The sequence below is a fragment of the Nicotiana sylvestris genome, chromosome 9 (assembly GCF_000393655.2).
Source record: "Nicotiana sylvestris chromosome 9, ASM39365v2, whole genome shotgun sequence".
In the NCBI taxonomy this organism is placed as follows: Eukaryota; Viridiplantae; Streptophyta; class Magnoliopsida; order Solanales; family Solanaceae; genus Nicotiana; species Nicotiana sylvestris.
The window spans coordinates 74,061,694-74,077,804 of NC_091065.1; the positions used below are offsets into that span (position 1 = coordinate 74,061,694).

The following is a 16,111-nucleotide window of genomic DNA, read 5'->3' on the forward strand; positions in this document are numbered from 1 at the left end:
TCTTGTTCTTTTATCCCATCACAATTTTCCTACTCTTTGTTTGTTGCACTGTCTAGCCGGCTGGAAGCAAAGGCTAGACCTTTGGACCCTATTTGCTTCACTCTTCTATTGCTATCTCTTAACTGGTATGCCTCCACTTTTGCTATCAATTCAAACTTCTATGTGATTAAACCTATGTGTTTCCTGTAATCAACATGACTTTTTCTGTTTAATTAAACCTATCTGTTTCTTGTAATCAGCATGCCTTTTCCTATTTAATTAAACCTATGTGTTTCCTGTAATCAGCATGTCTACTTCTATTTAATTAAACCTATGTGTTTCCTGCTTTCAGCATGTTTACTTCTATTTTAACTAGACCCATGTGCTTCCTGCTTCAGCATGTCTACATGTTTTCTTATATGTAAATTAGACCTATGTCTACTTATTTCTCTACTAGCATATTCTTTCTGTCGTGTTTTAAGTATTCACCCCTAACAGACTTCTGATTAATGATTTCCATACTCCCAACCCCTGCTGCCCTTTATATATGACTGTCTGATTGGTAATCTGATCCTAGAATGCCATTTCTTTATTTAATACCTGTCCATATACTCACCTGGTAATAACTAGTAAACTAAGTTGAATCTAGGCAATATGAAACTTTGCTTGAAGTGATTGTGATCTTGTTGTTGTCTACTGTTTGATTGTTGGAATCTCTGTTTGAATCCCAAGTGTTGAAATGACTCTGTTTGTTCCTATTTACCCCAGAAAATCCAAACTATTTTCAACTCCTACTCTTAGAACAACTAGGGTCCTGCCGCTCCAGTGTGAGCACTGCCTAGGAGTCCATGAGACTCCCCTGAACTTTGACACACTGGGGATAGCTCTCCAAAAATTGCTCACAAAAATGTTTCTTTAAAAGTTTTCTGGTGTGAGCATTTCCCGGGGTCCCTGTGGCCCTTGGGAACTTTGACGCACCAAAAAACCATTGGGTGTACTATGAGAATAGTGGCATATTTCAGACTTGGTTGAAGGCCTGGCTTCCAGGATTACTTTTGGGCCTATCCATGCTCCCTATAGTATAGCAGTTCTATTCTGTAATTCATTTATATTTAGTTTGTAATAATAATTTCTTGTAAAATAGATATTGAGGTTATTAGTAAAAATAGGAGGGATTCTTATATATATTTTGTTGGGAACGGATAGAAATCATGCCTATAGGTTGCTGCAATGTTTGTTTACTTATGTGCATTAGAAATTATGCCTATTGGACTCATCTAATTCCTTGAATCCTGAATTTTCATCATTAGAAAACCTGCTTCTAAGTCGTTACTCAATTTTGCATTGATAATCATGTCTTCAAACCTTCATATGTGCATTTGCAATCATGTTTCTAGGAATTTCCTTGTTGATGTCCGCTTGGCAATTGATTGATGCTTTACTCACCTAGAAACCATGCCTACAAGGTTTAAAACCAATTCCTGCATCTAGATACCATGCAAATAAGGTTTAAATCAGTTTCTGCATTTAGATACCATGTCTATAAGGTTTTAAATCAGTTCCTGCATTTTGATATCATGCCTATAAGGTTTAAATCAGTTCCTGCATTTAGATACCATGTCTATAAGTTTTAAAATCAGTTTTTGCACTTAGAACTCATGCTATAGGATTTCAACATATTTTAGCACTTAGAAATCATGCCTACAGGGTTTAAGATAAAATCAGCCGCTAAAATCAGTAATCAGTTTACAGCTTAAACACCTGGTTTATAAAAATCCTGTCTGTTTATCGTTTAGGCAATCTTTTAGGCTTCTTGAGTTCTGGGTTTAAAACGATTATTTTCCTGCTGCTTGAAACTACCCAGATTCAAGAAGTAATAAAATCAGTAGGCAAACTGATTAGGTATTTGCTGCCCCGCTTTAATAAAACTGTTGCATATGTTGTGCTCATCTAGATATCTTGTTATAGGTCTTTTAAATTGTTTAAAACTATTTGTTTGAGGCGTGCAATTGTTCGTCTATTTGTGGAGGTTAATATGAGCCTTTAATTACATCTTTATTTGATAGTCCTATCTGACTTTTGTTTGTATCTTAGTTTTCTCCTTTTAAACAACATACATGAGTCTAGAACTTCCTTAAATAGAGGTCTTAAACACCTCCAGGGCCGCATGCAAGGGACGGATAATGCACACATAAGGCACGTACTGGATACTATTAGAGCGCTTAGGTAACAATAATTAAGGGGAGGGTAATCGGGTAGTAAAGGATATGATGACCTGTGTACTAATGCTATGTGTAGCACCCCAACTTGGGGACAATTACCAAGTATTGCATAGAATTGATCCTATAGGCTAAAAAACCTAGGATCCCTTACTCCTTGTTTAAACGTAATATCAATTTGTCTAAATTGCTTTGTTTGCTTATAAGACTAATTCACCTAATTCGAGTTTGGCCGAGACCCACCGTTATGGACCTTGAGGGGTGCCTAACACCTTCCCCTCAAGGTTATTTCGAGCCCTTACCCAATCTCTGATTATGCAAACCGGTTTATGAGTTATTTGCTTTAGGTGCCCTAACATACCTTAAATCCGTTAGGTGGCGACTCTTCAAATTCCATACCCAATTCCCAAAAGAAAATGAGTTGTCTCAAAGAAATGTTGAAACTCGGACTCCTCGAGGAAAAAGGGGGTGTGCCATATAGCATACGGCCCATGACTTCCTGGAAGCCCGGTGCTGACACGAAATCCACCGGGGCTGGCTCTACTGCATGCACCTCACCCTACTCCTCAACAATGGGATCCTCTACTGGATCCACTGGTGGCATAACTGGAGCAACTCTGGGATGTCCTCGTCCCCTACCTCGGGCCAGTGCCCTCCCCCGGCCTCTAGCAACGGGGGAGCAGCTCCTCCAGGGTCTGGAACATCCGATGTTCGCATCGTCACCATCTGTGAGAGAATAAGAGAAAGATACTTAGTATAAATCAATTGCACGATAGGAGATGAACAAAGAGTAGTTTCCTAGCACCCTATAGCCTCTCGAAGATAAGTACAAACATCTCCACACCGATTCGTAAGACTCTATTGGGCCTGCTCATAACTTGTGAGACCTACGTGAACCTAGTGCTATGATACCATGTTGTCACGACCTAAATTCTCCTATAGGCCGTGATGGCGCCCAACGTTACCGCTAGGCAAGCCAATAGTAAACTAACCACATGATTGTTTCTTTTAACATTTTAGAAATAACTGATTTTAAATTTGTGCATAAATAGGGAGTAAGAATTTAATAAAATAAGAGATAAATAATTTTAAGAGCAAATAAGATAAGTAAATACCCAAAAGATCATCATGTGTCTACTAGTATAATTTCCAAGACCTGGTGTCACAAGTGTATGAGCTACTAGTAGAATATACAAAAGAATACTAAACGATTGTCTGAAATGAAGTGCACAGAAAGTAAATGCAACAGAAAAACTTCAGGTGTTGCGGGACGGGCTCGGAAGGAAGCTCACCACGAAGTCTCGGAGAATTAGGAGTGCGTGCCGGGATGATAACCAGATGCACCTGCCTCAGATCCTGCACGAGTAGTTCAGAAGTATAGCGTTAGTACATAAACAATATGTACCCAGTAAATATCTAGTCTAACCTTGAAGAAGTAGTGACGAGGGGTCGATTTCGATACTTACTATGGGCTAACAATAAAATACCGAAATTATAATTAAGCATGGGCTAAATAAATGAAGCTGAAAACTCAATAACAAGGAATAAATAAATAATTCTTTCACTAATAGTAAATCCCAAATCAATTTCCATCATTTAACAATCAACTTCTCGGGCCAATGAAACAATATCAAGTATAATTGGGCTCCAAGTATTATTATGCACGAATTATGCCGAAGTCGTACAGCCGGATCCAAAATATAAACATATATACTGCGCACAACCGAGGGTCGAACGGCACGAACCATAGATACATCTATTCTACTGCCGAGGCATTCAGCCCGCTCCACAAGAAGAGAAAATACTTTATAAACAACCGATTCAAAGATTATTAAGATGCTAATATTGAAAGAAGTACCAATTTTATTAACGGTTAAGTAAGCCGTCCAAAACTCAAGTAAATGAAATTTGACCCTTTTACAATTTCTTTATCAAGTTCCAATATGATTTAAACACTTAAATTAACAAGTAGGGTGTAAAAATTGGAAGTATAACATGATTTGAGCCCTAAACTACCCGGACATGAGCATAATTAGTAGCTTCGCATGGACTCTCGTCACCTCGTGCGTACGTAGCCCCTACAAATAGAAGCACATATTAATTCAATTTACCTATGGGATTAATTTCCTCTTATAAGGTTAGAAAAGAGACTTACCTCGACTCAAAGCATGCTTTCCGATCCACAAATGTACTTTAAACCCTAAACTCAGTACCAAACGACTCGAAACTAGTCAAATGTTATATAAAATAATCAATACATATTTAGAAGTTCAAATCCTAACTATTAAAGCGATTATCCAACCTCAATAGAAGGATTCCTAAAATTCACCCCTAGGCCCACATGCCCGGATTCCGAAAATTTTCAAAGAAAGTTGTTACCTATAACCTCATGAACTCAAATATATGATTTTCACTAAATTTCATAACCATTTTCATGGTTAAATCCCATTTTTATCAAAACCTAGGTTCTTCATCTAAACCCATAATTTTCACAAATTTACATGTTAAAATCTACTCATAATCTATTTATTTAACTCACATTGTGTAGAAATTACTTACCTCAAATTGCTAGGTGAAACCCCCTACCAAGAACTCCAAAATCGCCCAAGAGATGAGTGAAAATGAGCCAAATGGCCTAAGTCCCGTATTATATAAACCATTTTGCCCCAGCGATTTTTCGCTTCTGCGGCTCAATAGCCGCATATGCGGAAAGGGCCTCGCCGATGCAGTCCCTCGCTTTTGCGATACCACTTCTGCGGTGCATGTGTCGCACTTACGACCTCAGTCCGCTCCTACGATGACCTTTCTTTTTTACACCTGCGCCTCCGCAGGTGTGATACTTGCCTCGCTTCTGCGGTCACTGGGGAAGCCCACATTGGGCTGCTTCTGCGAGCTCGCACCTGCGGCTGGCCAAGCATAGGTGCGATTGCACCCGAAGTTGGGAGCTACAGCTGTTGCTCCCAAGTTCCAACTTGGTCCGAGCCTCGTCCGATTAACACCCAGGCCCCCCGGAGCCCCACCCGAACATACCAACAAGTTTGAAATTATTAAACGGACTCGCTCGCACCCTCGGAACACATAAAATAACAACAAAACTAAGAATCACACTCCAAACCAAATTGGATCAACTTATGAACTTCAAGTTCTTCCAACTTACTCCGAAAGCACCGAATCCTACTTAAACTACTCGGAATGACACCAAATTTTACGTGCAAGTCTTATATCACCATACAAAACTATTTCCTATCTCGAAATCCCAATTGGACCTCGATAACACCAAAACCTACTCCAAATTAAATTTAAAGAACTTTAAGACCTTCAAAGAGCCAACTTTCACTATTAGGCGCTGAAATACTCCTGGGTCATCCAAAACACGATTCGAACATACGCCCAAGTCTGAAATTATCATAAAACCCTATTGGAATCGTCAATTCCCGATTCCGAGGTCTTTTACTCAAAACGTTGACCGAAATCAAACTTAGCCTTTTAAAGCCAAACCAAGGAATCAAGTGTTCCGATTTCAACCCGCACCCTTCCAAATCCCGAACTAACCTTCCCTGCAAGTTATAAAATAGTGAAAGCACATACGGGGAGTCTTATTTAGGGAGAACATGGTTCTAAAAAGTAAAACGACCGGCCGGGTCGTTACAATGCCTTGAAAGTTCCTAATATGAATTTTCAATGTTTTTTAGCTGCTTCACTTGAAAACATTATTTTCTTTTACAAATATGGTATGTTGTATAGCTCAAATAACGAATAATTTGATGCACAAAAGTTAGTTAATTTTACATCCTAGATGTTAGAGAAATAATTAAAGTCCTAAATATTAAAAAAATAATTAAAAAATTATTTTGTTTAAGTTAAATATTCAAAATATAATTAAAGTCCTAAATATTATGAAATTAAATAGTTATTTTATGTTATGTGAAATTTATTTTTAAAGGTTAAAACTAAGGAAATAGTGCTTGATTACATAAAAGAGGTAGTACCTTAATTTCTTAGTAAAATTTTCTTTTCTGTACACCATCTAAGATGGAGGGGAAAAAAACAACTTGTTTGGATTGTTACGTGTCGTTTTATGATGTCACATACCAAAAATATGAAGAATAAACTTGTAACATTACTAAGAAAAAATAGGATATAGAGTAGAATTATTATATAAAAAAGTAAGGTAAAGGATAAAATATGATTATTTAATAATAAAAAATGGCAAGATGAGAGAAAAAACAAGGTAACGACGCTACCACACATAAGGAATGATTTGGTAACAAAATTTTAGTTGATTTTAAAGTCTTAAATATTTGAAAAATAATTAAATTATAATTTTATCCAATATAAAATTTAATTTTTAAGCATAAATAAAGCGAATGACATTTTGATAGGAGCTTCGTGTTGATGTAGTAGATGGATAACATTTCTTATCTCCGTCAGATGTTGTAAGTATTAACGTTCAATGTTGTTTCTCATTTCATTCCGCTTCTAAGTGATTAATAATCCAAATATGTAACATTTCTATTATAATAACGGGATAGTTAAGATTTATTTTTAGAATATGATTACTGATATATCTAAACTTCTCTCGTCATTAAAAAGTACCATACGCTTATTCCAGCTCAAATCAAAGTAACTATCCTCGAAGCAAAACAAAGATCAAACTTTTTTTTTATCCAAATGCTAAATAACCAAAATTAATTGTACTATATAAACAGAGAAGTTAGAACATTGCAATATTCAGATCCATTCTCTGTTCGTCGATGATTACGAGAAGGAACAATCTTTATTTTAATTACCATTATTGCCCTTCAATTTAATACTGCTCTGTCCCCGGAGTATTGAATCGGCTGATCTGTTTTTCCGTTAAATCACCCGGTGTCGCCGTTCGCCGGTAAACCTCTTCGTATCGCCGGAAAACCGCCTGCTCGTAGGTGAACAGTGTCACCAGAGAATACAGCTTCTCTATTATCCTTTGGTTTCGAGTAGTTGACTTTGTTTTCGAGTAGTTGAACCACTCGGACGGTGAAATCGTTTTGATCTCCGAGTTGGACTCGGTTTTGTGCCGCATCGAGTTTGCTTTTTGTTTTTGCTTCAAACAGGAATTCTCGGAGTATTGGAGACAAGTTGGGCGCACGAGCACTGGCAAAGGAGAGCAATCTGGGCGAGTGTCAGCAAGTGGGCGGGAGCGTACAACTACATCGAGCACAGCAAATCAGCCACAGGTTTTGTTATCGGGAATTGGTACCTCCTGTTTTACTGTTTCCCTTTTGGTGTTAGCTAAATTACTGTTATTTTACTTCGCAATAGTTAAACCTTTGAACTAGGATACTAGCTACCACGTGTTTCCTTCAAGTTTGATTTGTGTACGTTGTACACTAGCGAGACTTCTCTAGATTGTTGTAGGTGTAGTGGCTGCAGTCTGGGATGATAGAATAAGGGCATGTCCTCGGGTGGGGCAGAGTGTGGGGTGGGGTTCAGGGGGTGGGTCGGGTAGCAGGGTAGGTAGAGGGGGCAAGGGAGCATATAGGTTGAGAATCGGGTCATGGAACATAGGTTCACTAACGAGTAAATCCATAGAGTTGGCGAAAATCCTGCAGAAGAGGAAGATTAATATAGCGTGTGTCCAGGAAACTAGGTGGGTCGGATCGAGGGCGAAAAACGTGGATGGGTATAAGTTGTGGTACTCTGGTGTCCTGAGGGGTAAGAATGGAGTGGGTATCCTGGTAGATAGCCATCTTAGGGAGTCCGTGGTAGAGGTCAGGCGGGTGAATGATAGGCTAATGACTATAAAGTTGGTGGTGGGTGAGGGTACTTTAAATGTCGTTAGCGCGTACGCGCCACAAGCAGGCTTGGATGAGGATATTAAAAGGCAATTTTGGGAGGGGTTGGATGAGATTGTTCGTAGTATACCGCCTTCTGAGAGGTTATTCATAGGAGGAGATTTCAATGGTCATATTGGGTTATCTGCAGGTGGGTACACTGAGGTGCATGGCGGATTTGGTTTCGGAGAGCGGAACGGAGGGGGCATTGCGCTGTTGGACTTTGCCAAGGCTTTCGATCTAGTCATTGCAAACTCGAGTTTTACGAAGCGGGATGAACATTTGGTTACTTACCAAAGTTCGGTGGCGAAGACTCAGATTGACTATCTACTCCTCAGGAGATGCGACAGAAGGTTGTGCGAGGACTGCAAGGTTATCCCAGGTGAGACCCTCTCAACGCAGCATAGGCTTTTGGTGATGGACATTTGTATTAGGATAAGGAGGAAGAAGAGGTCAGTACAAGGACGCCCCAGGATTAGGTGGGGCGCCTTAACTAAGGATAAAGCTAAAGAGTTGGAAGGAAGGTTATCGGCAATGGGAGCTTGGAGAAGTAGTGAGGACGCAAACACAATGTGGTCGACGACTGCGGACTGTATAAGAAAGGCGGCGAGGGAGGTGTTAGGGATATCTACGGGACACTATGGTGGACACAAAGGAGATTGGTGGTGGAATGCAGTTGTCCAAGGTAAAGTGGAAGCAAAGAAGGCGGCTTACCTAAGGTTAGTAGGGAGCACTGACGAGGAGGAGAAGAGAGAGAACAGTCAAAGGTATAAGGTAGCTAGGAAGGAGGCGAAGATGGCAGTGACAGAGGCTAAAACGACAGCTTTTGCTCGTCTGTATGAGGAGCTAAGGAACAAAGGTGGGGAGAAGAAGTTATTCCGACTCGCTAAGGCGAGAGAGAGGACAACTCGGGATCTGGACCAAGTGAGGTGCATAAAAGATGATGACGGCAAAGTTTTGATGGGAGATGACCAGATTAAGAGGAGGTGGCAGACCTACTTTCATAAACTTCTAAGTGAAGAAGGGGATCAGGATATTATACTTGGGGAATCGAGGAATGCCGACAGTCACCATGAAGTAAGTAATTGTAGGGACATTGAGATCGATGAAGTCATGGAGGCAATGCGTAAGATGAGAAGGGGCAGAGCTACCGGGCCAGACGAGATTCCGGTTGAACTGTGGAGGTGTGTGGGTCAAGCAGGCTTGGAATGGCTTACTGCATTGTTTAGTGTTATATTCAAGACTAATAGAATGCCTGAAGAGTGGAGGTGGAGTACAATGGTCCCGTTGTATAAGAACAAAGGTGATGTCCAGAGCTGTAACAACTATAGGGGCATCAAATTACTAAGTCATACCATGAAAGTTTGGGAGAGAGTGGTAGAAATGAGAGTGCGAAGGACGGTGTCTATTTCAGACAACCAGTTCGGGTTCATGCCGGGACGATCTACCACAGAAGCTATCCACCTTATTAGGAGGATGGTGGAACAGTACAGAGATAAGAAGAAGGATCTCCACATGGTGTTTATTGATCTGGAGAAAGCGTACGATAAGGTTCCTAGGAAGGTCTTATGGAGCTGCTTAGAGGATAAAGGGGTCCCGAGTAACTATATTAGGGTGATTAAAGACATGTATGATGGAGCTAAGACTCGGGTTAGGACAGTAGGAGGCGACTCTGAACACTTTCCAGTTATTACGGGATTGCACCAAGGGTCGGCGCTCAGCCCATTCCTATTTGCCCTAGTGATGGATGCACTGACTCATCATATTCAAGGGGAGGTTCCATGGTGCATGCTATTTGCTGATGACATTATTCTAATTGACGAGACAAGAGGCGGCGTCAACGAGAGGCTAGAGATTTGGAGACATGCTCTTGAGTCTAAAGGTTTCAAGTTGAGTAGGACGAAGACGGAATACCTCGAGTGCAAATTTGGAGTTGAGCCGACGGAAGCGGGAGTTGAGGTGAGGCTTGACTCTCAAGTCATTCCCAAGAAAGATAGTTTCAAGTACCTTGGATCGGTTATTCAGGGGATCGGGGAGATTGACGAGGATGTCACACACCGTATAGGGGTGGGGTGGATGAAGTGGAGGTTAGCGTCGGGAGTTTTGTGTGACAAGAAAGTTCCACCGTTACTAAAAGGTAAGTTTTATAGAGCAGTAGTTAGGCCTGCCATGTTGTATGGAACTGAATGTTGGCCGGTAAAGAACTCACACACCCAGAAGATGAAAGTAGCAGAGATGAGGATGTTAAGGTGGATGTGCGGGCATACAAGGATGGATAAGATTAGGAATGCAGATATTCGAGAGAAGGTGGGTGTGGCCCCCATGGAGGACAAGATGCGGGAAGTAAGACTCAGATGGTTTGGGCACATTCAGAGGAGGAGCACTGATGCACCGGTGAGGAGGTGTGAGCGACTGGCTGTAGTGGGCACGCGGAGAGGTAGAGGGAGACCTAAGAAGTATTGGGGAGAGGTGATCAGACATGACATGACGCGACTTAGGATTACGGAGGACATGGCCCTTGATAGGGAATTATGGAGGTCGAGCATTAAAGTTGTAGGTTAGGGGAGAGGGTGAATATTTTTACAGCACAACTGAGAAAGACTATCTAGTTAGGAGTTAGACTAGGAATGTCAGTGGTCGTCTATTGATGCAGGGCTTTACCTTCTAGTTGTACTATACCAACCATCTAATTCGTATTTCGTATTTCGTATCCTGTGTTTCATATTTCGTATCTCCTATATATTGTTGTTATTTTATTACGCATTTTTATGGTACTAATATATTATCTCCTATTGCTTTTTTTGAGCTTTTTGAGCCGAGGGTCTCCTGGAAACAGCCTCTCTACCCTTCGGGGTAGGGGTAAGGTCTGCGTACATATTACCCTCCCCAGACCCCACTTGTGAGATTATACTGGGTCGTTGTTGTTGTTGTTGTTGTTCTATTATAATAACTAATTATAATAGTTATTATTAGTACTATTGTTGGTGTTATTAAAATTACCGTCATCCCTATTATCAAATATTGTTGGGATATTATCCTCAGAAAAGTCTTCTTCATAAGGAAGACTTATGATATGTTTTTTCCTATTCCAAAATTGATTTGGATGGTCATCACAGATTGAAATAGAAAAGTGGTTTTTAAGAAAATTAATTTTTTCTACCAATTTAGGATTTTTTAAATCATGTTCAATAGTGATGGACCAAATCTAATTTTTCAAAAATTTAATTTGATTGACTTTTGAAGAAATTTTATCGGAAATAATTTCATTTAGAAATCTTTGGATTGGTTGAGTTATAAACTCAAAAGTAATACTACTACCATTATAGATATTAGTAGAACTTTTTGTGTCCCAATGTGAAAAAGGCATCAATTTGTAGAAAAATGGGACACCTAGTATTACATCACGGTCAATATCTTTTACCAAAACAAAACTTTCTGGTATACAAATATTTTGTTGGCAAATATAAGCTTTAAGTAATTTATATGAAATACCCATTTGACCACCGCTATCATTCTTTAAATGGTGTGTAGTTTTATGAAAATATCTGGAGGGTATTACTCCTTTTACACAACTCAAATATGCTCCACTATCAAATAAAGCAACAAACTCTTTTTTGAAATTATAATCGATCGAAAGAGTTATTTTTATTAAAGACTTTTGAGTGGTAAAATATTGAATTTTCTGCAAAAATTCATCTTCAGAAAAATCCATGGCTGCTAGTAAAGTATTTGCAGTAGCTTCTTCCGAAGAACTTGTGACAGTATTTGTCTCAGTAATCTTGAAACTGAGGTTTTTGTCAGAATTTTCTAACTTGAAAATTCTTTCATCTAAGGCTACATATGAAGCCTTTAATTCTGAGATTTCTTTCTTGAGATAATTTATCTCAGTACTTAAATCTTGTACAGTAACCATCCTTTCAGGCTGAGACTTATTTTTCACCATCTTTCTGATTTCAGACATGGTGTAAGGTCCTTTTTGAGATGGAATTTCTTCCATATCGGTTCCTATTTCTGAGCTCATAGGAAGTTTATTAATGATTTGGGACCTTAATTCAGGGTCCTTAATAACCCTTAATAGTTCCCACATGTTATCATTGGTCAAGATATTGATATTCAAGTCAGTGAACTAGGAATAAATATTATAGAGATCATTATCAGTGTTACAACACTGTTTTGAGCATTGTCCTCTATCAGAGGATTCTTGCTCATCATCAGAAGATGAGATACAATCTTCTTCTTGGAGGACTCGTAAGTCTTCACTTGCTGAAGAATTTTCTTCATCTGTGTCAGATATTTCTGGTGAAGAGTTCAAAAGAATCTTATATAACGATTCTTTGATACTATTATCTAAGTCAAGGTCTTTGATTTTATCTTTGACCTTGCAATTTTTTGCATAATAGCCTACACGTCCACATTTGTAGCAGGCCTGAGGGTTTTTTGATTTAATATAACCCTTTTTGGCTTTGTGAAAAACCTTTCTTTTCTGGGTTCGTTCATAATGTTTCAAACGTCTTTCAGGCAAACCCTTTTTCCTCTTGAAATCCTTTTTCTTATGGGATTTATTCCTATTAGAAGGTATGTCAATGTCGAATTGTTCATAGAATTCGCCTAATTGCTGTCTCTCAGTGAGACGATGTTTCTTAATTTGCTGGTTTAGCTTAATCTCATTACACAGAGCTAAACCATTCTGAGTGCATACACTAAAGAGGTTACCATATGAGTAAGTATCATAATTGATACTCATCGTTGTGCCTCTAAGGACCTTTCGAATCCTTTCAGCAAATAAGGGAGGGAGTCCATCTATAAATTTAGACTTCCAATGAGTACTATTACTCTTTGGTAATTCCATCACTCTGGATAAGAAAACATCTTTATACCATCTAAAATATGTGAGGGTTTTACACCTCAGATTCTGGAGCATCGTTCTAATGGTCTCACTATTATCAGACCATCTTCCAGAGAAGTGTTCGATGATATTCATGACTAAAGAATAGACTGAATTTTGGACAGTCTTATCTTCTTCTGTCTTCGTCGCATTCATTATTTGAAACCGTTGGTCATGGGTAAGATAATTATCCCACCGGCCTTTTAGCTGACCAGTAAATCCGGCAATGATCATTTCAGCAATTGCCCTATCTGTATTTTTATTAACTTTACAGATAGTCCTGTATATAAGCATTCTATGTATTGTCGTATAGATTTGTCTTTCAGCAAGACCATCTATATTCCACTCATAGATATATGACCCACTATAAACCAAGGAACAAAAGCAATAATCTTGTTTTTCTTTTTAATATCCTCATAAAAATCATTTCTAAAAAAATGTATTAATTCACTAGTCATGTTTTCATGAAACCATTTTCTGAAAACAGTCCATCTGGATTTTAGAAATTCTTCTAAAATTATTTTTCTTGCCGGTGAACCCGGACTAAAATCTATTTGGTTTTCAACCATTATTAACACCATTTGGAAAATCCATTTCGGATGCAATTGGTTAAAGATCTGTATTGACCTTGACTATATTATCACTTGTGATGCTAATATCATTAATTCTATTACTTTCTCCAATTTGAGATGTGGATGCTCTAGATGAAAAATCTACCACATAATCAATTGGAGAGATATAAGAAGAATTTGATCTAGTTAATCTAGATGATAAACTGATATTATCAGTTTGTACGGGTTCATTGAACTTGATTTTAACAGTGCCATCTGAGGTTTGTTCTATTTTTGTAACCTCAGTATTACCAGTGTTTCTAGGGGCAATTGCTTCCTCTATGACCCATTCTTTAGGGAAATCAATTTCATCCCATTTGATAGGTCTTCTGGTACTTACTTTGGACTTGCCAAAGTTGGTTTCTATAAGAATAGTTTCATTTTTAAAATCTAAAATTTTGCACATCGGATTCAAAGTATATAAAGATTTGTAATAAATTCTATAACAGATACATATAACTTCTGTACCAGGTAAATAATCATAACCATGTAATTTAATGCTAAGTATCAAAGCATTTAAAGAATTCTCATCATTAAGAGAAATATGCAAATTGGGATAAGCATTAAAATAAACATGGTTATGATAATAGTGAGACCATTAGAACGATGCTCCAGAATCTGAGGTGTAAAACCCTCACATCTTTTAGATGGTATAAAGATGTTTTCTTATCCAGGGTGATGGAATTACCAGAGAGTAATAGTACTCATTGGAAGTCTAAATTCATAGATGGACTCCCTCCCTTATTTGCTGAAAGGATTCGAAAGGTCCTTAGAGGCATAGGGATTGGTATCAATTATGATACTTACTCATATGGTAAACTCTTTAGTGTATGCACTCAGGAAGGTTTAGCTTTGTGTAATGAGATTAAGCTAAACTAGAAAATTAAGAAACATCGTCTCACTGAGAGACAACAATTAGGCGAATTCTGTGAACAATTCGCCATTGACATACCTTATAATAGGAAGAAATCCCATAAGAAAAATGATTTTAAGGGGAAAAAGGGTTCGCCTGAAAGACGTTTAAAACGTTATGAACGAACCCAGAAAAGAAAGGCTTTTCATAAAGCCAGAAAGGGTTATATTAAATCAAAAAACCCTCAGGCCTGTTACAAATGTGGACGTATAGGCCATTATGCAAAAGATTGCAAGGTCAAAGATAAAATCAAAGACCTTGACTTAGATAATAGTATAAAAGAATCATTATATAAGATTCTTTTGAACTCTTCACCAGAAATATCTGACACAGATGAAGAAAATTCTTCAACAAGTGAAGATTTACGAGTCCTCCAAGAAGAAGATTGTATCTCATCTTCTGATGATGAGCAAGAATCCTCTGATAGAGGACAATGCTCAAAACAGTGTTGTAACACTGATAATGATCTCTATAATATTTATTCCTAGTTCACTGACTTGAATATCAATATCTTGACCAATGATAACATGTGGGAACTATTAAGGGTTATTAAGGACCCTGAATTAAGTTCCCAAATCATTAATAAACTTCCTATGAGCTCAGAAATAGGAACCGATATGGAAGAAATTCCATCTCAAAAAGGACCTTACACCATGTCTGAAATCAGAAAGATGGTGAAAAATAAGTCTCAGCCTGAAAGGATGGCTACTGTACAAGATTTAAGTACTGAGATAAATTATCTCAAGAAAGAAATCTCGGAATTAAAGGCTTCATATGTAGCCTTAGATGAAAGAATTTTCAAATTAGAAAATTCTGACAAAAACCTCAGTTTCAAGATTATTGAGACAAATACTGTCACAAGTTCTTCGGAAGAAGCTACTGCAAATACTTTACTAGCAGCCATGGATTTTTCTGAAGATGAATTTTTTTAGAAAATTCAGTATTTTACCACCCAAAAGTTTTTTTAATAAAATAACTCTTTCGATCGATTATAATTTCAAAAAAGAGTTTGTTGCTTTATTTGATAGTGGAGCATATTTGAGTTGTGTAAAAGAAGGAGTAATACCCTCCAGATATTTCCATAAAACTACACACCGTTTAAAGAATGCTAGCGGTGGTCAAATGGGTATTTCATATAAATTACCTAAAGCTTATATTTGCCAACAAAATATTTGTATACCAGAAAGTTTTGTTTTGGTAAAAGATATTGACCGTGATGTAATACTAGGTATCCCATTTTTCCACAAATTGATGCCTTTTTCACATTGGGATACAAAAAGTTTTACTGGTATCTATAACGTTAGTAGTATTACTTTTGAGTTTATAACTCAACCAATCCAAAGATTTTTAAATGAAATTATTTCCGATAAAATTTCTTCAAAAGTCAATCAAATTGAATTTTTGAAAAATAAGATTTGGTCCATCACTATTGAACATGTTTTAAAAAATCCTAAATTGGTAGAAAAAATTGATTTTCTTAAAACCCACTTTTCTACTTCAATCTGTGGTGACCATCCAAATCAATTTTGGAGTAGGAAAAAGCATATCATAAGTCTTCCTTATGAAAAAGACTTTTCTGAGGATAATATCCCAACAAAGGCTCAGCCTTGTCAGATGAACTCTGATTATTTAGAGTTATGCAAAAAAGAAATTGATTCCTTATAGTAGAAGGGTTTGATTAGACCCTCAAA

At 37.9% G+C, this 16,111-nt stretch overlaps 1 protein-coding gene across 1 annotated transcript; it reads left to right on the top strand.

The window, feature by feature from the left end:
• The first annotated feature begins 14,113 nt into the window (after positions 1–14,113).
• On the top strand, positions 14,114–14,908 carry LOC138877767 (uncharacterized). The gene is made up of 2 exons (XM_070157402.1): positions 14,114–14,272; positions 14,387–14,908. The coding sequence occupies exons 1-2, from the start codon at positions 14,114–14,116 to the stop codon at positions 14,906–14,908; spliced, it is 681 nt and encodes a 226-aa protein (XP_070013503.1).
• The last annotated feature ends 1,203 nt before the right edge of the window (positions 14,909–16,111 follow it).

Excerpts from the sequence above, each read along its gene's own strand:
- LOC138877767 (XM_070157402.1), top strand. The coding sequence starts at position 14,114 with ATGCTCCAGAATCTGAGGTGTAAAACCCTCACATCTTTTAGATGGTAT. Across the intron at positions 14,273-14,386 it reads TTGCTGAAAGGATTCGAAAG|AAAATTAAGAAACATCGTCT; the intron begins GTCCTTAGAGGC and ends AAGCTAAACTAG.